This window comes from Haliotis rufescens, unplaced genomic scaffold, assembly GCF_023055435.1.
Source record: "Haliotis rufescens isolate VD_foot unplaced genomic scaffold, xgHalRufe1.0.p SCAF_4, whole genome shotgun sequence".
NCBI lineage: Eukaryota > Metazoa > Mollusca > Gastropoda > Lepetellida > Haliotidae > Haliotis > Haliotis rufescens.
In genome coordinates, this window is record NW_025964112.1 from 59,614,269 (window position 1) to 59,639,067 (window position 24,799).

At 41.4% G+C, this 24,799-nt stretch overlaps 2 protein-coding genes across 4 annotated transcripts; one reads left to right on the forward strand and one right to left on the reverse strand.

Moving 5' to 3' along the window:
• Positions 1-4,638: 4,638 nt before the first annotated feature.
• LOC124113644 lies at positions 4,639-10,862 on the reverse strand. 2 transcript variants are annotated; one of them, XM_046474106.2, is made up of 5 exons: positions 10,651-10,862; positions 7,340-7,465; positions 6,402-7,146; positions 5,895-5,968; positions 4,639-5,517 (listed from the first exon to the last, which is right to left on the reverse strand). In XM_046474106.2, the coding sequence occupies exons 1-5, from the start codon at positions 10,769-10,771 to the stop codon at positions 5,456-5,458; spliced, it is 1,128 nt and encodes a 375-aa protein (XP_046330062.2). In that variant the 5' UTR covers positions 10,772-10,862; the 3' UTR covers positions 4,639-5,455. The 2 variants fall into 2 exon arrangements, with proteins under 2 accessions (XP_046330062.2, XP_048237485.1); XM_048381528.1 differs by lacking the exons at positions 4,639-5,517; positions 5,895-5,968; positions 6,402-7,146; positions 7,340-7,465 and adding an exon at positions 8,942-10,406.
• Positions 10,863-16,273: 5,411 nt separating this feature from the next.
• LOC124115692 lies at positions 16,274-22,029 on the forward strand. Of its 2 annotated transcripts, XR_007218120.1 has the most exons (7): positions 16,274-16,329; positions 16,876-16,975; positions 18,208-18,609; positions 20,091-20,354; positions 21,009-21,167; positions 21,729-21,831; positions 21,892-22,029. XR_007218120.1 is itself a non-coding variant. In XM_046476774.2 (6 exons), exons 2-5 carry the CDS (start codon positions 16,880-16,882, stop codon positions 21,165-21,167), a joined length of 921 nt encoding a protein of 306 aa, XP_046332730.2. In that variant the 5' UTR covers positions 16,274-16,329; positions 16,876-16,879; the 3' UTR covers positions 21,729-22,029. The 2 variants fall into 2 exon arrangements, 1 of the variants encoding a protein (XP_046332730.2); XM_046476774.2 differs by having other exon boundaries at positions 21,729-22,029.
• Positions 22,030-24,799: the final 2,770 nt, after the last annotated feature.

Genomic DNA, 24,799 nt, shown 5'->3' on the forward strand with positions numbered 1-24,799 from the left:
ATTTCTAACAAGCAGATACATTAGAGACAGTGACTAGACTACAGGTACGTAATCCGTATCAATTAAAGGTGTAAAAAAACCTGAAAATCATATCTGTCGGAGACCTACCAAATTACCAAGTTTTATCATTACTATATTTATTACAATGCAAATACTTTAGTGATACATTTTTTAGAGGAGAGGGCATACACACAAGTATATTGCTTCCGTGTGTGAATGCAGGTTGTACTTGGTATCTCAGTTCATACCGGTTGTATAACTGAATTTGTATATGGAACCATGCGTACAGCATGACAATTACTTGCTATTCGTCAGTTTACAACACACATAACACGGTCAAACAATCTTAGGCACCGCTTTTGCGAGTTATTTAGTACAATAATGTTTTATTAAAATCTATTTCAATTTGTTTTCACCATTTTCCCTATTGACAGTCGTTGTTACGTGCGTCACTAGGTAATTAGTGCGGATTGACCTTGTTTATTGTTTCTATACTTTGAGGATTTCTGTGGCAAGTGGCGGACGCAATTCAAACTCCTTCCGCACTGACACCGCATCAAATATATTTGTGTTACGATTACATAACTCTAATGGACAGGGTGGGGTGGTAGTTCACGGGACGACACTGTGTATATTGGGCGGCTCCTTTGATATCTCCTCCAAACATACGTTTATTGAATGACCCAATTAAACGATGATACACATCTCGATGAATATATCAAGGCACTAATTCACCTTTCATAAACATTTTTTTGTCCTTCGGCTTAATATATCCACATATCAACGAACATTTGTAAAACATGTATCCTAAAAAAAATAAACATTTTCAGGCTAGGTATTTGCCCACAGCAACACCTGCATAACTGTTTATTCACGCGGGGTGTGGTAGATCGTAATTGACCGAGAGCAGGTATTGTAGAATCACCTGTAAATAAGGCCGACACTGTAATTAGATACAACGTACTAATGAGAATTATCATAAGAAGGCTGTTGTTTTTTCTGAACTGTTACCATTTTCATACCAAAAGTGACAATGCAGTTAAAAGTTGCTTTAGTGTCACAATATTCACTCACGTTTTCCTCAATCGCATTGAAACATAATTCCCACTGGTCAGTTCGAAATCGCATGTAATTAAATAATTATTTCGAGATTTCGTTAGAATGTAAGATATTCAGCCAAACGTTATGCAATAAAAGACGAATAGTTTTTTTCATTAAAATACGCGCACGCGTACCTGTATATTGCATACCTAGTGTCACGTAATTGCCCAGTGTGATGTATCAACGGGACATAAAATGGGAAATGAAATAGAAACTAACTAAAATTTAATGTTGTGGAAAAACTCCAATGAATTGGAGTACACGCACATGAATTCGTATGATAAACTGTCAAAACGTTTTGAGAGGTAAGGCCGGGTTCATTAAAGATCGCTACAATATGTAAAACAGGTGAAATTTGTAGAACTAAAGGAAACATCCAACCAAATGCCCTTTTTAAATAGTAATGTAATGATATAATATAAAGTATATTTCACATGATACAATATACTTTGCAAACAGTTAGTTGATGCTTGAAAGGGACTGACGAAAACATGGGCGAAATATTTTAATAACGCCGTAAAATAGTTGAATTAAGTAAAAATTAGTTAAATGTTGTGTCATGATACTTGAAAAAATACATTTAATGTATTTGCGAAACAAAAACATGAGTTTTGAGTAAAGGAACATGTTCTCGCCCATGGGCCTGCCCATGGGCCAAACCTTTTCTCGCCCATGGGTGAAATATTTCAATATCGCTATAAAATCGTTGAATTAAGTTAAAATGAGTTTAATTTTGTGTCATTATACTTCAATGAATATATTTAATGTATTTGCGAAACAAAATCATGAGTTTTAAGTAAAGGAACATATACTCGCCCATGGGCCAAACCTTTTCTCGCCCATTGGCGAAATATTTCAATATCGCTATAAAATCGTTGAATTAAGTTAAAATGAGTTTAATTTTGTGTCATGATACTTCAATAAATATATTTAATGTATTTGCGAAACAAAATCATGAGTTTCAAGTAAAGGAACATATTCTCGCCCATGGGCCAAACCTTTTTCTCGCCCATGGGCGAAATATTTCAATATCGCTATAAAATCGTTGAATTAAGTTAAAATGAGTTAAATTTTGTGTCATGATACTTCAATAAATATATTTAATGTATTTGCGAAACAAAATCATGAGTTTCAAGTAAAGGAACATATTCTCGCCCATGGGCCAAACCTTTTTCTCGCCCATGGGCGAAATATTTCAATATCGCTATAAAATCGTTGAATTAAGTTAAAATGAGTTAAATTTTGTGTCATGATACTTCAATAAATACATTTAATGTATTTGCGAAACAAAATCATGAGTTTTAAGTAAAGGAACATATTCTCGCCCATGGGCCAAACCTTTTTCTCGCCCATGGGCGAAATATTTCAATATCGCTATAAAATCGTTGAATTAAGTTAAAATGAGTTAAATTTTGTGTCATGATACTTGAATGAATACATTAAATGTATTTGAGAAACAAAAACATGAGTTTTAAGTAAAGGAACATATTCTCGCCCCTGGGCCAGACAGGCCCATGGGCGACATAGTCTAAATATTGAGTTTTTAAACAATTTTTTTTCATTTTTTCTTCCTTGGTATGTTCCCATGAAAACGGCATGTTTAATTTTGTAAATACCTTTAACCGAGACTGGGCAAAGAGCGTAGAGTTTCTGGACTTTTGGGTATCCAGAATTAAAATGGGACGTGTTACTATATCAAATCATCATCATATCTGAAGCTTAAGTTAAACTTCCCGGTCATATTCCCTTGGTTTGATTTTACTAATCCGAGCAGAAATTCAATTCACATACATAAAGAAACATATTAGCAAGGAGGGGAGCACATTTGGTACCCAACGGATGTCTTTTGCCTACATTTTGTATCCCCAAATTTCACATATAATTTTATTGCAGTGTTATTTATTGTTAAACAATGTTGTATTTGTATTACATTGTTTAATTTAGATTCAGTAGAAGCTCATAGCATTGTGCTTTTACAATTATTAGTTGTCAAGAATGTAGTACTATATAATGTAAACAGTGGTGTAGAAGTTATTATATTCAGATGCGTGTGGGATCAAATGTAATCTATAAACCACTGGAAGGGATTTAGGTGAGGTGAAATGGTGTTCAGCGTCGCGTCCAAGATTATTACACTTATATAGCGACGTGCATGCACGTGTGTGTGTGTGTGTGTGTGTGTGTGTGTGTGTGTGTGTGTGTGTGTGTATGTGTGTGTGGCTGCTTGTACTGGTACGGACTGATGCCGATTTATAGTGCGAGTACACTGAGATACCATGCCGCAGTTTAACATGAATATCCCACCCAGACACAGTATACTGACTCTAAGCCGACCAGTCCTTGTTTTAGCCGAGCGCCAGACAAGGTAACAACAAGTACCATCAATGCACGTCTTTTGGTATGACGCGACCACTCTCCTACCACTAAACCAAGAAGGTGGCCGGAAAGGATTTAGACTATATACAGGGACATAAGTGTGCCTCTCTCATCTCACATTACCTCTCACATTACAGTTACGGATCATTACGCCTCAGGTTATTAATAAGGCGTTGGTAAAGTCCTCACCATGGTTGGATTGCCTAGGACTATTAAGTCAGGGCTCCAATTTCATGTCAGGTGTTTTCCAACAGGCTATGCAACAGTTAGACATAGCTAAGGTTAAGTCTTGTACATATGATCTTGATCAGACTCTTAACAATATGATGAAGACTTACTGTTTTAAGACTGAGAAAGATTGGGATGAAGGCATTCATTTTGTTGTTGTTTCCTGTGATGGTGCTTACTGTGAGGGAGTCAGTTCAGGAGTCCTTGGGTTTTAGTTCTGTTCAACTTGTCTTTGTCCATAACGTACATTATAGGTCTGAGTTTGTTTCATCATTATTTCAACATTTCGGGCTCGGCTTTCTGAGGCTTGTGAAGTTGCTAGTCATAATCTGAATTGAAAGGTGGAAGCTATTTCGAAATTCCCACAAAGCAAAACGGAACTATGAGATTGCTGTGTAACTAGCGTAAATTCTGTCAGAATTTCTCACATGTGGTAGTCCGTCCCACTAATGTGCTGGGCAAATAGGTGAAATTTGTTTGGGACCGGAATTGTCAGGCTGCTTTTGAGAAAATTAAATCCATTCTCATGAATTCTCCTCTTCTCCAAGCAAGTCATCTGTCATCTGAGCAAAAGGCTCTAGTGATTCAAGAGTTTGCTCACTTGTTTATGGATTTACCTGGCCGTGCATATTTAGGGTGTCATAATATAGATGTAGGTGACGCTTTGCATGTGAAACAAGATCCCTACTGGATGAAGCCATCAAGCTTGAAGCTCTGAATATCCAGCCAAAGCCTAATTTGGAAGGACGACCACTGTTGCTGCTAGGTGAATATCATCACTGCTTTTATTTTTTTTGCCATTGTACTTATATTGCTATTGATTTTTGTACTGCCACTCTATTGTGTACTGCCATTGTATTTGCTGTGCAGACATTCGTATTAATGTGTAAACTAAGTTTATTACATAACACAATTGTAAATTGTATACCATTTATTTGTTGTTTGTTCACACCAAATTCTTATGCAAGAGAGCTATACAAGGACTTGAGATAACTTTGATCCAGAGGATCAACTCAGCACAAATATTTTTTGTTTGGAGATGTTTGTTTGTTTGTTTTAATGCTGCATTCAGCAATATTCCAGGCCTTCAGTGTATGACGACGAGCAATCAAGCAAGTCACGGAATATGACCACTCGGTTCTCTATAGTCGGCTCATACATGCTCATACAAGCATTGGGTACTGGGACACATTCGTCCTCCCTTGTTAGAAAATAGACCCCATAATTCTGTTTTCATTATATACGCCATCAACACTCATAAACAGTTTCAAACACAGCAATCACTTTGGTCTCCATATAAACAAATAATGAGTCATACCAATCAAAGCACAGACCAACTGATCCATGAATACCATCTCTAGTCAACACAATTTCATGGTAGGCACCATCATTGCCAATATTTGTAAATTTGTTCAGCGAAAAATCCGCAAAGACAATGTGTCCCTTTGAATTCAATGCCACACCTCGGGGACACTGCACCTCTTCTCTGTGCTGAAATATACTCTTGCCTACCAGGGAGACTAACAATGAGATCACCATCCAGTGAGGAAAACACACACCTTGGAACTTGGACTAGCACATTTGACGAATCTGGAATAGTTTTAAAAGTCCAAACAATAGGAAGCCGAGAATGTCAATTGTCGATTTGTGAAAACAAATAAATCAGTTTTGCATTTCACCAGTTCTGGCTCTACTGTCATGACCCAAACCAGCATCTTGTGTGGCATAGTAACCATGATGACATGATGATCTATTTTAGCCAAACCCCATTGTTTTCTAGGAGTTGTAATGCCTTGTGCTTTGTGCATTCACCTGAAAGTACAGGAAAAAATATGCTTTTGTTAATTTTCATATGTTGTAATTGGCATTAGGTGCGTAAAGATATGTTCGACTGTTAACAGAAACCTGGGATGTGAAAGCCTCAATTACTATCTCCAAGCACTCACACGTTATTGTTCCTGTCCAATTTACCCTGAAAAGGATATATTGGCTACATATAATAGGTTCCTTAACATCTTACTATCTGAAGAGAATATGTTGACAATCGATCTACGCATGCATAACAACTCTTCATCAAAGACCCCCCTCGGTTTACTTTTATTAAGTGTATCCTGAGTAAACGACTAATGATCCATTTAACATGCCAAAGCAATGATGATTGTGTTTCAATCACAAAGCAATGTTCGTACCTTTGATTTTGTTTGATGAGCCATCGCTGAGTTGCAGAGGACGATGGCTCTGTGTTTTTATCTCATGTTGATCGCTGTAATATAGTAGTCAATGTTGTATTTGAACAAGAAATAAGCGATTAGCCTTCAGTATGTCTGTAGAAGCAAATAATTTTATATCAGTATATTGAAATATTTTGAAATGAAATAATCAATATTGAGATGGATTTTACAACCTTGTGTGCACCTCTGCAAACACATTGTATTATTATTGAGTGAGTGAGTGAGTATGGTTTTACGCTTTTAGCAATATTCTAGCAATATTACAACGGAGGACACTAGAAATGGGCTTCACACATTGTACCCATGTGGGGAATCGAACCCCGGGTCTTAGGCATGACGAGCGGACGCTTTAATCACAAGTCCACCCCACGGCCCCCATGTATTGTTATTACATACTAATAGAAATATTGTATCTCGTTCTGTAACCCTACTGTTTGCAACAAAAATGCCCAAGCTTGGTTTTACCTTTTCATTGCGTCCACCATATTTTTTCCTGTTTTAGAGAATCGTTCATTCAGCAGTAAATGAAAGCTCTCATCACTGTGAGATACAGTGGTCCTGTGATGAGTTGAATCAAGATGAAGCATCAGTTTACGGTACATATCCACAGGCACAACATAGTGGGATGCCTTGCCAACGTCCTCTTCAACAGCTGGCACTAAACGAATGTCAGATAGGGCAGACATCATGATGAAGGCCTTGTGGATTTTCAGACATCGTTCTTGAGACATCAACAGATTACTACCAATACTATATTTTGATGTTTCTTCTTTTATATTTGACAGTCTCCTGTTAAATGTTTCTGTTGTCTCATTATCTTCAGACTTGATAATTCCGTAGATCACATCAAAGTGTTCATCAGTGAAATAACATGCATGCATCATTGCCTTGGCTACGGATTTGTTGTACTTTCTTTCCTCCTCGTCGTCTATTCCCTCAGCAGTAGAGACACTGGCGATATCCACTTCAGCATCTTCTTTGGCCTCTATAAAGGTGAGCAATGTTGGGGGAAGGGATTGTGAGATCAACAGAGCATCATAGATAACACTATCAGGACGAGCTTCAGTGTTCTTCAAGTTGCATGTTGCAGCCATTGATCTGCCGACAAGTGCGATACCTGCTTTTCCGATGAAGTCTCTCAGACGTGACGTGAGGTTCGTGTTCTTCTCTTCTGCTTCAAATGTGTTAAACATTTCTGACGGGAATATTCCTTAAAGGATGAAATAAACCATGAAAAATATTTGCCTGAACTCAATGCAGTGAATCAGAATATAAGAAGGGCTATTCAGAATATTGACTGAAAGAAACGTTTGGATTCTCCTTTCAGAGAAAACAATTGCCATCGTGATATAAGTGGTACATGTAATAAATACAGGGTAAATGAGGTGACACAATTTACGTACCTTCTGAGGGTACTGATTCAAAAATCTCCTCCAGTGAGTTTCCCCTTTCCTTCACAGTCGGTGGAAATGCTGATACTGAGGTGTACTTAATGTCAGTGTATGGGAGGCCAGCAATAGCGATAGGTTCTGTATGGAGAATACGAAAAGTAAAATACTCATTTTATATTTGTTTGTTTTGTTTGTTTGTTGTTTAACACCGCACTCAGCAATATTCCAGTTATATGACGGCGGTCTGTAAATAATCGAGTCTGGACCAGACAATCCAGTGATTGACATCATGAGCATCAATCCACGCAAATCGGATACGATGACATGCATCAACCAAATCAGCGAGCTTGATCCCCCGATCCCGTTAGTCGCCTCTTACGGCAAGAGTGGGTTGCTGAAGATATATTGTATGCCCATGCAAGAGAAAGATATAATTTCTTTTCATAAATACAATTTCTTCACCTGCTATAGCTATAGGCTAGACAACTGAGATTTTGCAGGGAGGATGCGACAACAGAAATACATGTGTGTATGCTTGACTGGCCCATGGGGCATCTGATATCAAGAACAGCATGTGGCTCATCACTTCTATGCGGATGATGCACAATGGTTGACAGTTGCAATCCCCTCATGGACAAGACCTGTGAAGATCCCGGGTAGAATAGATCTTCAGCAACCCATGCTTGCCGTAAAAGGCGACTATGCTTGTCGTAAAAGGCGACTAACGGGATCGGGTGGTCAGGCTCGCTGATTTGGTTGATGCATGTCATCGATCCCAATTGCGTGGATCGATGCTCATGATATTAATCACTGGACTGTCTGGTCCTGACTCGATTATTTACAGACCGCCGCCATATAGCTGAAATATTGCTGAGTGCGGCGTTAAACAACAAACCAACCAACCAACCAACCAACAAGCAGCCATACACACACACGTGCATGCACGTCACTATAAATACAAAAATCTTGAACGCGACGTCAAACCCAATTTCAACAATTCACCTCATAGTGCTGAATTAACAGTTACGCTGCATACGCTAGAGTAACGTATCACCCATAGATGAACTGTCATGTGATTGCCTTAAGGGATAACTAGCGAGGAGACTTGACACGTTGAACGGCATAAATAAAAACATACGTAAGAAGACAGACACATGAATCTCAGATCAGCCGAAATTGTTACGGCAGAAGGCGACCTCTTAAACACTTGAAGCAACAACAACAGACAGAAGGATTGCATTAAGGCTCATTGATAAGGAACAACCAAAATGAAGTTTAAGGATTTATTTACACAAAGCAATAAACCAAGCTAAAACATTACGGTAAGCAGTTACATTTTAATAAACGCGACAAAATCCATGTTCATACGAAATCTCTGCCAAAGACAGATTGTATGATTCCGACTATTTCATGAACATGCGTTTATGAATCATTCTCAAAATAGTAGAGATACAAGGTGCCTGCCATAAGGTGAGCGTTTCCCGCCCCACCGGTTACACCCATCACAAACACATGCAAGGGCAAGTCAAAGGTACACCTGAAAAAAAAACACGGGAACAAAAGGTACAAGTCAAAATAGGGAATTTCATCGGACATCATTTTTGTCACTGATGTGTCAAATGTGAAAATGTCCTCCACATGTCTACCACTTTTTTAAAATCTATACTGAAGCCTTGAATGTTGTAACCTTGATCAAACACCTTCGAGGCTGGAGTCGCATAACACTCTTTAAAATATTGGTATAAAGAACATGCTCGAGTGTACTAAAAGTAGTGAAACGAACTGTCGTTGCAGTAATATGTAAAGACGTCAACCCTCTTGCCATACAGTCTTGTGGAGAGTGTTTTGTGTGACCAAGTCACTCAGAGGTCGGTGTTTCAAATGTCCAAAGGCAAAACAACAGATTCGATTAACATATGAAAAGTTAATACGATTTTTTACATTACAGAATGCTCCAAAACTTTCCGACGCCATTCCTGTGGTTCAACACGTCGGATACAATTGTTCTCATTAAGACGGAATGAGTCCGGACCATCTCTGTCGAAAAACACAACTCCACTTAAAGAAGGCATATATACCTCAAGGACATAGGTGTCTTCTTGGCCTTCCACTTTGTGAAACGTAAGCTTCGGAGACCTTGTTATCACATCTTTGGGAATAAGGGACCTGTCCGGCGGAAGAAACAACACCTTTGAATCAATTTGGTGCAATATTTCTGATTTGAGAGTCTCATGATCTGTTTCGTTCAATTCGAATCCTTCAATGGATACCTTTCTTGTGTTGTAGGTGTCTATTTCTCCGTTGTCTTGTTCAGCAACTCCTAGGAAATAGTACCCACCTTCTTTCTGGTTTGCAAAGGATGAAATGAATTCCCTCAGACGAAGCCCCTCCATGATGTAGGGTGCCCATTCAGCCCTCGCCACATTGTGTGCTTTTCGGAAGGATTTCAGTTGCACATTGCTCGCCTCTTGCAGTTTGTGGAGCGACTTCTCTTCATATTCCCCACATAACCTGTCGTTACTCAGGATGTAGCGCATGTTTAAAAGTGTAGGTTTAGCAAAGCCTTTATTGAGGTTGATGTGTGTCTTGTAGTTTGTGGTAGAAATAGTCGATGAAGGGTTGCACGTAATGGAGAGACAATTGGGTTCTCTTTTCAGCCAGTCTCTGAAATAACTCTCATGGAATAAGGTTCCATCCTCAATCAGTTCATTTAGCCTGTCATCGATCAGTTCATCAAATCGTCCAAGAAACTGGTCGCTGTCGTCCATATGTGTAAAGTATATGAGCAATATGCCACCCCTTGAGTTTCTCAGTGCACAGATACGCTCAAAAATACGATCCTTTTCCTTGATTTTTCTGTCGGTCTTTTCCAGGTTATCTTGCTTTTGGTTTTTACTTTCTTCACCATCCTCCTGTTGTCTGTAAGGTTTTCCTTTCTTGGACGAGCCTGGCTTTACTTTCAGACTTATCGCTGAATCTTGTGTCTTTGGCGGGCAGATGCTTCTGATGTCAACATGCATTGAGAGGACACGCTGCGAGCTCTTGATACCTCTAACAATGGTCTTGCATTTTGAACAGTCTGAAAAATCCACATCTAGAGTTAAGATGTACTGGGCGACTTGGACTTTTCTTAAATCCTCACATGTATTAACCTTCACCTGTTCATATATGTTATATGTCACAATATTATTTATGTGTTTTGAAAGGATACAAACTCTAGGAGAAATAACATTGTACACATGAACTAGTTCTCATTTCACAAATTACCCTTGATACTTTAGGGCCACTTTCTTTTGCTCATAGAATTTTTACATTTACGTTACCTTCATCATTTGTGCTATGTCCATTGTCCATGGAGGTACGACGCTTTTGATTTTGATCTTGTGGGGTTTCAGCAACATCCTCAAGCTTTCTCTTCTTTCCTCGTTGGGTGGCACCACTCATCGTGAGCGCATACACGTATATGTCGTGGTGCTGTCTATCTGACAATACGCATGTACGCTATGGTCATGATAACAAATGAAAATAGTTAGACTGTAACTGTTCTACATAAGCTGTGCGTGTTTCAAAGCATTATCATATCTCCATGTCAGAATAATAAGATCTGATTGGTTCACGTGATGGTGATCAAAATACAAAAGGGGCGGTCGGGTAGCCTAGTGGTTAAAGCGATCGCTCGTCACGCCGAAGACCCGGGTTCGATTCCCGACATGGGTACAATGTGTGAAGCCCATTTCTGGTGTTCCCCGCCGTGATATTGCTGGAATATTGCAAAAAGCGGCGTAAAACAATACTCACTCACTCACTCACTCAAAATACAAAATATCCCACCTGGGAGGGAAATACATTTGTCAGTGGGAGATTCAATCCCTTATACCACACTTTAAAGCAAAATGCCTCACGCTTTTTCCGAGTCACTGATAGTCACCTCCACTCAATTTTGAAGAGGATCACAGTGACTATCTCGTGTAGTATAACACGGTGTATGTTGTATACAGATGGGCAGTGACTATCTCGTGTTGTATAACACAGTGTATGTTGTAGACAGAGGGGGCAGTGACTATCTCGTGTAGTATAACACAGTGTATGTTGTATACAGATGGGGCAGTGACTATCTAGTGTAGTATAACACAGTGTATGTTGTATACAGAGGGGGCAATGACTATCTAGTGTAGTATAACACAGTGTATGTTGTATACAGAGGGGGCAGTGACTATCTCGTGTAGTATAACGGTGTATGTTGTATACAGAGGAGGCAATGACTATCTCGTGTTGTATAACACATTGTATGTTGTAAACAGAGGGGGCAGTGATTATCTCGTTTTGTATAACACAGTGTATGTTGTAGACAGATGGGGGCAGTGATTATCTCGTTTTGTATAACACAGTGTATGTTGTATACAGAGGAGGCAATGACTATCTAGTGTTGTACAACACAGTGTATGTTGTAGACAGATGGGGGCAGTGACTATCTCGTGTTGTATAACACAGTGTATGTTGTATACAGAGGGGGCAGTGACTATCTCGTGTTGTATAACACAGTGTATGTTGTATACATAGGGGGCAGTGACTATCTAGTGTATTATAACACAGTGTATGTTGTATACATAGGGGCAGTGACTATCTGGTGTATTATAACACAGTGTATGTTGTGTACAGATGGGGCAGTGACGATCTCGTGTTGTATAACACAGTGTATGTTGTATACATAGGGGGCAATGACTATCTAGTGTATTATAACACAGTGTATGTTGTATACATAGGGGCAGTGACTATCTGGTGTATTATAACACAGTGTATGTTGTGTACAGATGGGGCAGTGACGATCTCGTGTTGTATAACACTCTGCATGTTGTATACTGTTTGGACGGTGACTGCCTCGTTTTGTATAACGCTGTGTATGCTATCCTATGAATGTCGCAAAGGCGTTTAGAATCGTGTGTCATAATACCACTTTACGAGGATTGCATTATGATCGACTATGCACTCGCCTGCCTGCTAAGGACCTGCTTCCCTTTTACAACTCAGGGCGATGGGGGTAGTCTTGTGGTTAAAGCGTTCGCTCGTCACACCGAAGACCCAGGTTTGATTTACCACAAGGGTACAATGCGTGAAGCCCATTTCTGGTGTCCCCCGTCGTGATATTGCTGGAATATTACTAAAAGCTAAGTAAATCCATACTCACTCACTCACTTTCACAAACCGCTATGAAATAGGCGAGATACACGAGACTACTGCATCGTTTGCTAATACGTACTCATTGTACACAACAATGGTAGTGCACAGTTCTGTCCCTTAGACGTTGCAGGATCCGCCTGACATGGATTCGAATCCTGAATCTTCTTTCTCACCGCAAGGTAACTGAAATACTGTCCAAAGTTATAAAATTCCAATAATATTATATTGGTCATCACCACATTAATGCTAATTAAAACGTGTCTTTGTAAAAACACGGATATTGAAGTAAGTCCTGCTTTTCTTAGTTGAAGGTTTTAGCCCATACTGAAACGTGGTCAGCACAGCAAATCAGGCCAACGTGCATCCTTTCAACTAACTGTTAACAGCCAGAACACACGCGTTTGATCCACTCAATAACATAGGTGAGCTCTCTGCGGGATTGACCAGGTAGTGGCAACTTTAAGATGACTTTCAACTTTTAACTTCGAGCGTTCAGTCCTCCTCCAAAGTACATAGTGTGACTGCTGCGAGAGACGCTGTACGTGAGGTGCGCGCAGAGTAACATATGGTGTACAGTAGACTCTGTATAACACACTGCGTACTGTCGGGTCAAAAACTGGAACTGTCAGTCTAGGACGTAGGATGACCGATGGATTGGTTCGATATAAAATAGAACGAATGATAGACAAAACAGGTGCGATATGAACTGCCGGTAGTGGAGAGTATACTTGAAAATTGGATTTACCCAAAAAGGACAAACGTTATCGAAATGCTATTAGGCTGAACACAGTCACTGAAACACTTCAAACTTAAGGCCCAAAACACAACTATGATACCCGTATAAAATACATGACAATCGAATATCCATTTCTTGTTTGTTTCATGTTTAGTCACCATGGATTATGGGGGCATACCTTCTTTTGCTCGGCAGTTCAGGAAATATTGTATAATAAATATGAATAAATTATTATGCTTTGAATGAGTGAGTAGGATTTTTACGCCGCTGTTAGCAACATTCCAGAAATATCACCGAGAAGGATAGAGAAATTGGTAATCGCGCAATGTTCCCATGCGGGAATCGAACCAAGATATTCTGTGTGACGAGCCAAAGATTAACTACGAGGCTACCCCACTGCCCTTTTTTATTAAACGCTTGGCTCTTGATAACACATTTCTAAAAGGAATATTTGAATTTATTGTTGTTTTATTTTCAAATAGTTTGAATATTGCCACACACGTTTGTAAACTGATTTGAATTAAGTTGCGGTATGTCCATCCGTATCGATACGTTCTTACTGGTTTTTTTAAGGTACGGGCATGTATTTATAAAGAAAACAGTTAAAAAAATAAAACATAGCCCCTGTGTCTGTAATGTATACGTTTCTAAAATTAATAAACATATTTGTGGACAGTGAAGAATTAAATATTACAGTAAATATCAGGTGTAATACATTGCAATGTAATTGTAACGGACAGTACTCATCGCTGTGTTGAAGACATAAGACATTTCACTTTGTTTTTTTTTGTCAACAATAGCTATTTAAGGTGGTCTGTAAATGATCGAATCTAGACCTGACAAACCTGTGATTGGTATTATGAGCAACGTCCAGGTATCACTTGGTCGCCTCTTAAGAAAAGCATACATTGCCGTGGACTAGGCTGGGAAGGGTAACTCGGGTACTCGGGTCGGGTACTCGGGTCGGTGGGTCCTGAGCAGGACTCGGCCGCGGGTACCCACAGGACTACCCGGACACGTGGTTAGTCACGTGATATATTGTTTCATGACAAAAATTATCTTAAACTCCATGGTTACACAACAAATGTTCCCCTTATTTCTGGCAATGCACTCATTCCTTCGGACTTTTACATGTCACAGTGTGAATAAAGATAAAGTTTTATGCAATAAACTTTAGTTTATACATGACCGGATGGTTTTTCACGTGTATCTAAATACATTTTGACAGGGCTACGGTCAAGCTTTTCTGAATCGGACATATTGTACCTATCTCTAAGTATCTACAATGGGTACCCGGGCAAGGTCGGGTAATAGGGTGGTGGGTACCCGGGGTGTACATTTGGACTACCTTAGACCCATATCCACCAAATAACCCAGTTGGGTGTTTACTGTTGTGTCACATTCAATACGTCAGAGTGAATGTAAGTCTCTGTTCGTAATTTAAAAAGCACTTACGCCGAAGACCCGAGTTCGATTCCCGACATGGGTTCAATGTATGAAGCCCATTTCTGGTGTCCCCTGCCGTGATATTGCTGGAATATTGCTAATATTGTAAAACCATACTCACTCACTCTTAAAAAAACATGTCATAGTCAGAATCGTACTATGGACTCTGATTTCAGCAGCTCTTTCATATAATCATGAACAGTTTTGTCGCTCTTATATTTATAGTATCGACATTGACGATATGACGCCATAATCAATCAGAAGGGTCCTGATCCTTTCTGAACTGCCGGGCAAAAGAAACTATACACATGTTTGATGGTTATTCGTGGTGTATTCTAGACGGGTATCATAGACAATAAAACATGCATCATATCAATGAGTATATCACAACAGGTCAACATTGTAACGGTGTGTTATTGTTAGTAATGTATTGGTCAAATACAATTTTAGGAGTATATGTACTTTCTTTTCCCTGACAGATTTTCTGTCAGTAACTGACAGAACATGCTTCGTTAACGAGATGCGTTGTGAAATATCAACTTAGCATGTCTTTCATTCGGAAGAACAATAGATATAGATAATAATTTAACTGCTCGTTTTCCATCATGGTGGAGTGACGACAACATGCGAGCTGCCAGTTTAATATTTGTGCATAGATAATGAAAGATTCAAGGTGCTGTTTAAATGAAACGGATGTTTTGTTTATTTTATTTGTCTGGTTGTTGTTTAACGCCGCACTCAGCAATATTCCAGCTATATGACGGCGGACTGTAAATAATCGAATTTGGACCAGACAATCCGGTGATTGACACCATGAGCATCAATCTACCCAATTGGGATATGATGACATGCATCAACCAAGTCAGCGAGCCTGACCGCCCGATCCCGTTAGTTACATATACCTGTAGTTTGCATTAATTGTTTATTTCTCTTACACAAATGACACCTGTCTTTCTTTATCTTACGAAAACGTTGACACATGATTTTCTAATTTACAAATTATCATTGTTGACAATTGCTTGACATTAGTATTCCACATACGTTATGAGTTTAAATCAACATGGACAACAACCAGAATAACCTGAGGCTGATCACTTCGCAAGGTTTCGAGAAGCTCCTCCCATGCGCCATGCAAACAAACTTGAACTCGGATGATCCTTCTGTCCAGATGGAGGTCTTAAAGTCTACTCTATACTTTCTGTTTTCACATTGGTTTAAATTAGAAACTGTTTAAGACTGAAACAAAAGTCATCGAAAGAGGCATCGAACACACGTCTGTCACTTTGTCCTCATGTGACTTGGACGCACAAGTCAAACTGATCTGCCCTCGCATAATTGGATTGTTTAAGGTGACAAATCATCCCCGCAAACGGTCCACAGTTCGGACAAAGGACTGGCCGGTAAATGACAAGCTGCGTGCCGTCACAAGTTACCGTTTTTTCCACTTGTAAGAAATCCCCACATTTGGTCAAATTACGACAGGTGAGGTGGGCGGATGTTCATTGTGAGTGTAAGATGTTGGGGTGGATTGTCCGAAGGGGATGTAGAGTGCGTGTTAAATCCCCCGCTAGATATAAAAGTGTTGGCGGTGGGCACCTAGTCAGTGACGGTTCCTGCCTCGCTGTTGACTACACAAGACACTGTAAGTTGACATTCAAGTTTTGTTTCACTTAGTTGTCATCCATACCTTTTCGCAAGGAAGCATTGACAACTGACAACTGCATATGTTTTTTTTTGTGGTTGTTTAAGGCCACGCTCAGCATTATTCCAGCTAAATGACGTCAGTCTGAAAATAATCGAATCTGGACCAGACAATCGAAACCATCGATGAGATGCATCAACCGAGTCAGCGAGACTGACCACCCGATCCCTTTAGTCGCCTCTTTCGACAAGCATAGGTTGATAAGCTAGGACATGCTTACGCATTTCGCGAACGCCCGATGTCGTCACTGATTTTCAACGATCCATTCATATAATTGTCTCCGCTATTTTGCCTTTTAACGCCCAATGTTACTGAGGGATATTTGAAAATAGTTATTTTCTGTCGTTAACAATAATCTTTTCCTTTGCACTGTTACTGATGGTCGTTCATACTTGAAGCCAAAACAACCAAAACTGTAAAGAACATAGCACAAGATGTTTTTTGTTTTTTTTTGTAAAATGTAGACGTTTGTTCTTCCTGCTCCAGAACGATGGTCTGTCTGCTGCTGCTGCTATGTCTCGCCCCTGTGGCGCTGTCCTGGGAGAGAGAGGATGTTCATGCCCTGCTTCAGAAGGCCATGTCCAAGGTAGGATCAAGCAGACACTGGAGCTCACCTGCGGGATTGTTTGATTGAACAGCGCTTTCCAAGCCTTAAAATAGCATAGAGTGAACACCCATTCCAAAGTTCCAATAATTCCCATGTCTCCAAACGAGCCATGCCTCTCTTCCAAGAACATTTCAAAATGATGTTACTTTGGGTTACATTAGAGTATTGTGGGCACTAGTAGGTATGGTGCCTGTTTAAGTGTATAACCACAATTATGGAATACATGTATTTTCGATCAACTACCTTTAACATGTGTCTGACTATAGTTTAGGAATATGCTATCCAATGTTCATTCAGATGAGGCAGTGGGATAGACTAGTGGTTAAAGCGTTCGACCATCACTCCAAAAGGCCCGGGTTCGGTTCTCCACAGAGATGCAATGTGTTAGCCTCTTTCTGGTGTCCTCCGCTGTGGTATTGCTAGAATATTGCTATAATGGCGTCCAACTATACTCACTCATTCAGATTATATGCTATGTAGTGATTATTAGCAGACTGTGTTTTTTATTCTACATATCATATATTAGGAATAGAAATTGTATTATGGTGTTCTTCGATTTAATTTGTTTGCTTCTCAAGTCATTACGATACACCCATGATGACACAATGTTTGTCACTTTTGGTGAGTGAGTTTGGTTTTACGCCACTTTTAGCAATATTCAAGCACGGCGGGGGACACCAGAAATGGGCTTCACACATTGTACCCATGTCGGGATTCGAACCCGTTTGTCACTTTTGGTTACTTGTATTTGTATGTGCGTGTCCACATGCCTAATAATATGAACGAATGACGGGCTTTGGGGTAGTGTGGAGGTTTAAGCGTTCGGTCGTCACGCGAAAGGCCCGGGTTCCTTCCCCACATATCTGGAGCCCATGTCTAGAGTCATCCGCCTTGATATTGGCGTAAAACTATGCTTACTCACTTGCCCACTCCCAAGACATTTAACCACAGAGCTGATGCTTCGGAAATTGGTGAAACCCGAGATATGTCATGTAAGGTGGTGCTATAAGATGAGCATGCTCCTATTACATAGCGTTCATGTAAACCATTAACGCACCGCTTTTAAACACGCAGATATTTCATATCTGAAACCTTGGAATACATGAGTTAATCACATAGTACCATATAGACTGAAGATGGGTTTAACCTGATCTACCGTTATGACCGACAACGACGTAAGGTAGTAAGCTTGTCTGGTTGGTCACCCCCAGGATGCTGACGGTGAGCTCGAGGGTTGGCAGATGGAGAAGTTGCCGGACTTTCTCAAGTGGTACAGCCTCCAGAAACAGATGGAAGGAGAAGAAGGTGACGACAGGAAGATGAGCGAAGGTGAAGATCAGGAAGAGCCGAAGAAACATGCCAGCCATGCTGCCCCCTGGGACCGCCCCGGACCCTTCTCCTGGTGGAGACTTCATCACAAGTACGACGTGAGGCAGTGGCAGGAGGAACAAGCGCGGAAGCATCATGAACAGGTGGCCATGTGGATGCGAGAGAAGAGGGAGAAGATGGAGAAGTTCGAGCAGTTCGAGAAGTTCCAGGCCGCCATGAAGGAACGCAGGGAGAAGGCAGAGAAGATGAAGAAGTTGCAGGGGATGCTCAGACTCCATGCTCAGGTAAGAATTTAGAAACGTTGGGGGTAGGAGGAGTGAGTGAGTGAGTGGGTTGGGTTTAACGCCGCTTTTAACAGTATTCCAGTTATATCACGGCGTGGCTGCTTAATGGGGGAGGAATGCCCAAAGTAATGCAGGTTTCAGACGTTTACCACTTCGGTGAAATCCATGAGCATGGGTATGGTGCTGACAAACCTAGAAACATACTCGGGGCGAAAGGGGATTCGAACCCACAATCATAGGTTTCTGGCGTGCCCAAGGGACGCAACTCTGAACAGCGAATCGCGGCGCCTTAGACGACTGGGCCACCCGTGACCCCGGGAGTAGGAGGATCAATGGATTCAACCATCAAATGAGTTTCCGTATACTTGTTTCGCAATTAGTATTATTATTAGTATTATACATGTATATACGATGATATCCAGGTACAAGTATCTTGCAGTTTTATTTGTTCCCCGAACAGTGGATCCGTTTGCATTCCATTGAACTGACCAGAGAAGTAACATCAGTTTAGTCTTTGAAGGGCATTTAGAAGGTGGTACAACAGGAGTGAGTGAGTGAGTGAGTTGGGTTTAACGCTGCTTTGAACAGTATTCCAGTTATATCACGGCGTGTCAGCTTAATGTGGGAGGAAAGCCCAAGTAATGCAGGTCTTAGACGTTTACCACTTCGGTGAAACCCACGAGCACGGGTATGGTGCTGACAAACCTAGAAACATACTCGGGGCGAACCGGGATTCGAACCCACAATCATAGGTTTCGGGCGTGCCCAAGGGACGCAACTTTGCACAGCGAATCGCAGCGCCTTAGACGACTGGGCCACCCGTGCCTCCTGGTACAACAGGAAGACAGGAGACGTTGTCGGGTTAGCAACTTCTGTATTCTTTGTAACGACCTTTCAGGGCTACTCCTTGCCCCTTCATCTTGTCAATACTGAGAAAGTGTTATGCTGGTTAATGATTGGCGATGTTTGGTATGTACCAATACACCTTCACGGAACGAGAGCAAGAGGTAATATAAATAATGTTCATGCCCTTGTTTAGTAAGGGGGCACGGGAAGCCAGTCGCCATTTGGGAACCCCAGAAAACTATGATCGTGGGTTCGAATCCTGGTTCGCTACGATTATGTTTCTAGTCAGCATCATTCCCGTGCTCGTGGGTTTCACCAACGTGGTAAACATGTTGCATTCCTCCACATTAAGCTGACACGCCGTGGTATAACTGGTATACCTGTCAAAGCGGAATTAAACCCAACTGACTCACTCACTTGTTCAGTAAGTTCAGTCACGTTACATTTTTGCGTGGAGGCTGGGGCATTGCGACGTCAAATTATACCTACCTCCCTCCATTTATCACTCACTCACTCACTCACTCACTACGATTATGGTTCTAGATTATGTTTCTAGATTTGTCAGCACCATTCCCGTGATCACTCACTCACTCACTCACCCACCCACCCACCCACTCACTCACTCACCTTGACAGGCCCACAAAGAGCAGGAGTTCGCCGAAATGATGAGGACCTTTACCGAGAAGAAGAAGCAGTACGTCTTCACTATTGTGTTTGAACTGATGAAGTTCTGCAAGAGCAGTGAGTCTATCATGGACCTTCAACGCTTCTTCAATCCCGACAGTGTGCGCAACATGAACGAGGCGAGCAGCAACAACACTGACGTCATGGACATCGACGAACACATGGCCTTCCCACACCCAAGGACACAAGAGGAGGCCAAGAAAATGTTCATGAAGGTAAGCTCAGTTTGCCTGGTGTCCATTCTTGTTTTTATTATGTAGGCCGAACATATGTCACTAAAGTGCTGGGCAAAAGAGATCATGCTCATGATAGTGGCTAGAAGTGAAACCCTAGACCTTAAGTTTGCAGTGTTTGACTGTTTTGAACCTAGTAACGTTTTGATACATTTGTAATAGTTTGGTTAAATTCAGTTTTTAGCGTTTTCTTTCTGTTGCTCGGTTGTATATTAAACAGCAGCATTTGTTCCAAGTGGAAATTTATCAGTGACAAAAATTATGTCCGATGCATTTCCCTATTTTGACGTGTACCATATGACTTGTCTTTGCATGTGTTTGTGACGGGTGTCACCGGTGGGGCAGGATACGCTCACATTTTAGCGTAACACCGGGTATCATGACTGCTTAGTCGGAATCATGTAACCTGCACACACGTTGGTGAAGCTGCCGGACAAATGCCGATTATGTTCTTTGATACAATGCCGTAGTTTTAACCTTGGATACTCACTCAGACACAGCATACTGACTCCAAGCCGACCACTTAATCCTCTTAATGGACCAGTAGGCAGGGTAACAACAAGTACCTTATTTTAACGTCTGTTGGCGTGACGCGGCCTCGCCATCTGAGATTACTATACATTGACAACGTTGCAGGGTCTTGTGAAGACGCTGTGCGTGAGCTCCAAGGAATACGTGCATCACGTGAGGATGTTCGCCGCCCATCACCTGGCCCATCACTTCGCCATGGAGACCGCAGGAGACGCGCAGCCAATGGGAGACACCAGTCCTGCATCTGGGAATTACGGCTTCTAGGTAAGACAAATACCCTATGGCGCTGTATTCTTCGTTTTCTCATTATCTCATTGAAATGGAAAAATACTTAGAGGTTTAATGATGCGGGAAGAGATAATTCCAGTAGGTATCTTCTTCATAAACATAGAATAAATAAAATATGTTATTAAATCATTCAGGTACGATTGCAAATTCCTGTTTATTATCAATTTACATGAACGAAAATACCCATCAAGCGTTTGAGGTTTATGTGGGAGGTAGGCCTTAATTGATGCAGGCCGTTTAGCACTCTTGTTAAGCAAGAGCACGGGTATGGTGCTGACATGTCTAGAAACATAATGGGGGCTAACCGGGATTCGAACCCACGATCAAAGGTTTATGGCCGGCCGAAGGGGCGCAACTCTGCACAACATTTCGACGACTGGGCCACCCGTTCCCCCTATAGCTTGGAAGGATTTGGTGTTGGCGCAGACGGGTCGTGTAGCCGGGACGCAGTGTTTAATATCTCGGGACGTAGCTAGGTGATATAATTATATCGGTTCTGCTGAATCACGCCTTATTAATGTTAAACTTCAATTTCAGATACCGAGACTCACAGAGACACGTATACGTGATGCATAGTGACGTGAAACACGGAGACGTGAAGCACAGAGACGTGAAACACGGAGATGTGAAGCACAGAGACATGAAACACGGAGACGTGATGCACGGAGACGTGAAACACGGAGACGTGATGCACGGAGACGTGAAACACGGAAATGTGAAGCACAGATCTCGTGTATTATCGCCAAACAGTAGACTGCACCTTTCTAATCACGCTTGACTATGCACATCTGCTCAACACTCTTATTGTATCGGTTAATAAAATGTTAAAAGGGTCAAATATTGCATTCTTAGTTTTATTTATTGTGCTCAAACACCATGTTCAAACGGTGTATGTCTCAGAACACATTCAGAAAACATCAAGTCCAAAACAGTTTGGTGTTTTCCTCAATAATCTCTACTGTAGATTTTCAACAAAACACCGATTATTGGAACCAACAAAGCACTTCAACCGAGATTGACATATGGGGTGAGTGAGTGAGATTTAACGCCGCTTTTAGCAATATTCCAGCAATATCACGGCGGGGGACACCGGAAAATGGGCTTCGCACATTGAATCCGTGTTGGGAATTTCGGCGTGACGAACGCTTTAACACTTTACCACTAGGCTATTCAACGGCCCCTGAGTGACAAATGAATTGAAGGATAGGACACATGCGTTCCTATTGATGCATGGCAAGTGACACGATCCATGTAAGAATGTCTAACGCAGGTGCCATCATATCGTCAGAGACATAACATCAAGGTTCTGTATGGAGAATTAGTGGCACTTCTGCGTGTGCATCTTATCTAAATGACCGCTTCACTATCAGTTGTTGCTGCCTGATATATTATGTGCGCTTCATTCAATATTTGTGCAAAACTTATGAATCACATGACTGCACGCTTTCCTTGACTTCTGGCACTAGTATGTGTGTGTTTGCCCATTCAAAGGATTATCCCAGTGATTGACATCATGAGTATCGATCCACGCAATTGGGATACTATGACATGCATCAACCAAATCAGCGAAAATATGAAATTTTGGAGCTCGATAGTCACATGTTGTGGTTGTAAAAAGGCATTGAAAATTGTTCATTGTCATGTCCACAACGTTGCGCTGAGCTCAGAATCTCCTTTGACCGCCCCGGGCAGCAATCACGGCTCTACATCTTCTCGGCAATGACTGGATAAGTGTACGAATTCTGTCCACCGGAATTCTGCGCCATTCTGCTTGTAACACGTTGGCCAGTTGTGGGAGTGTCTGCGGCGCGTTCTGACGTTGATGTACACGTCGGTCGAGTTCATCCCAGAGGTGTTCGATTTGGGTTCAGATTTCTAGATCTCGACGGCCAGGGCAAAACGTTGATGTTGGCATTATGGAGGTAGTCTACCGTGACACGAGCTGTGCGCGTCGGAGCGTTGTACTTTTGCAACGGCTCCCTCAGGCGGTCAATGATTGGAAGAAGGTGAGATTGAAGAAATTGATTCATGTAGCAATTTGCTGTCAATATCCCGGAACCACAACCAAGTCAGATTTCGTGGTGTAGGATATTTGCCCCCCCCCCCCCCCCCCCCCACACACACACACACCATGACACTACCGCCACCGAATTTGTCGAAATCACGTACACAATGTGGGTCAAAACGCTCATTTCGACGACGATAAACACGTTGTCTTCCATCTCATCGGTGAAGAAGAAATCGTGATTCATCGATAAACCACACTTGTCTGCAGTTTCTCAAATGCCAAGGCTGTAAGGTATGGCATCAACGCGTCGCAGTCGATAGATCTGCTGCAAAACAGGGACGATAACTGGTCTTCTGGGTCGGATTCCAGCCTCGCGAAGATGGTTCCTGACAGTCTGGTCCGATATCCTCCTCAAACCAGGGCTGCGTCCTGCAGCCTTCGTAGCTGTGGCATTGCGATGACGTAGATGGAACAGTCGAATGTAGCGATCCTGTGCAGTGGTGGTAACTCTTGGTCGGCCGGTTCTCGGACGGTCTTCAGTGGAATTGAACTGTGTGCATCGATCCCAATGGCGGCAAATGGTGGTGTGGTGGGCGTTGAAGTGGAGTGCAACAGAAGACTGCGATTTCGCTCTTTGGATACGTCCTATGGCGATGTTCCGATCGGCAGCGCTGAGTCTCGGCATTTTCGAACTTGAAAAATGTTGCCAATAGCCACTACCACGAGGTACGAATGCCATAACTTGCACGACGTCGTGCATTTTGCTTTAATATTTTCCGAGAATTTTTACAGAATCGATTGTGTACAAGCAGATTGAAACGTAAAAAAATAGCCCACACGTGACTGACAAAGGCTGATACACATGTAGCAACGTGCTTTGAAACCTCTTCAGTATAAGGTGTGAATACACTCAATGGTGTAGTCTTACTATTGAGAGAGGCTTGCTCTCAGAGGTACACCTATATTCTCGGAGAGTGTTAAGGAGTTCTCAGGAGTGTTCGGGCGTTCCCCGAATGTGCAGGTATTCTCGGGGAGAGTTCGGATATTCCCTGAGAGTGTTCAGGTATTCTCGGGTAGAGCGAGTAATATCTGACAGTGAATACGCTCATCACGTGCCGAGTTGTATAACTAGTTACCTCTGCACGGCTATTCTATTGTAAATAGACCTTAGCACTTGTAATGTTCTGTTTAATTTGGGTGGGCAATATAAATATAGTTGGCAGATGAAAGCACGAGAATAACACCCGGCACCCGTAAAGGGACTTGAAATATAGCATTGCAATATGTAAGAAGGAAAACTCCATGAGGTATGCAATAACCAAAATGTAAGACGTGAAATATGCACTTCCCTATGCAAAATCCTAATTGCCGTCTCTTACTTGCTTGTAAGATTCATCTCATGGTCAGAAGAGGGAATACTCTTTTATGATTTATGTATTTAACGTAATTTCTGCAATGTTTGTAAGTATGTATGTATGTATGTATGTATGTATGTATGTATGTATGTATGTATGTATGTATGTATGTATGTATGTATGTATGTATGTATGTATGTGTGTGTGTGTGTGTGTGTGTGTGTGTGTGTGTGTGTGTGTGTGTG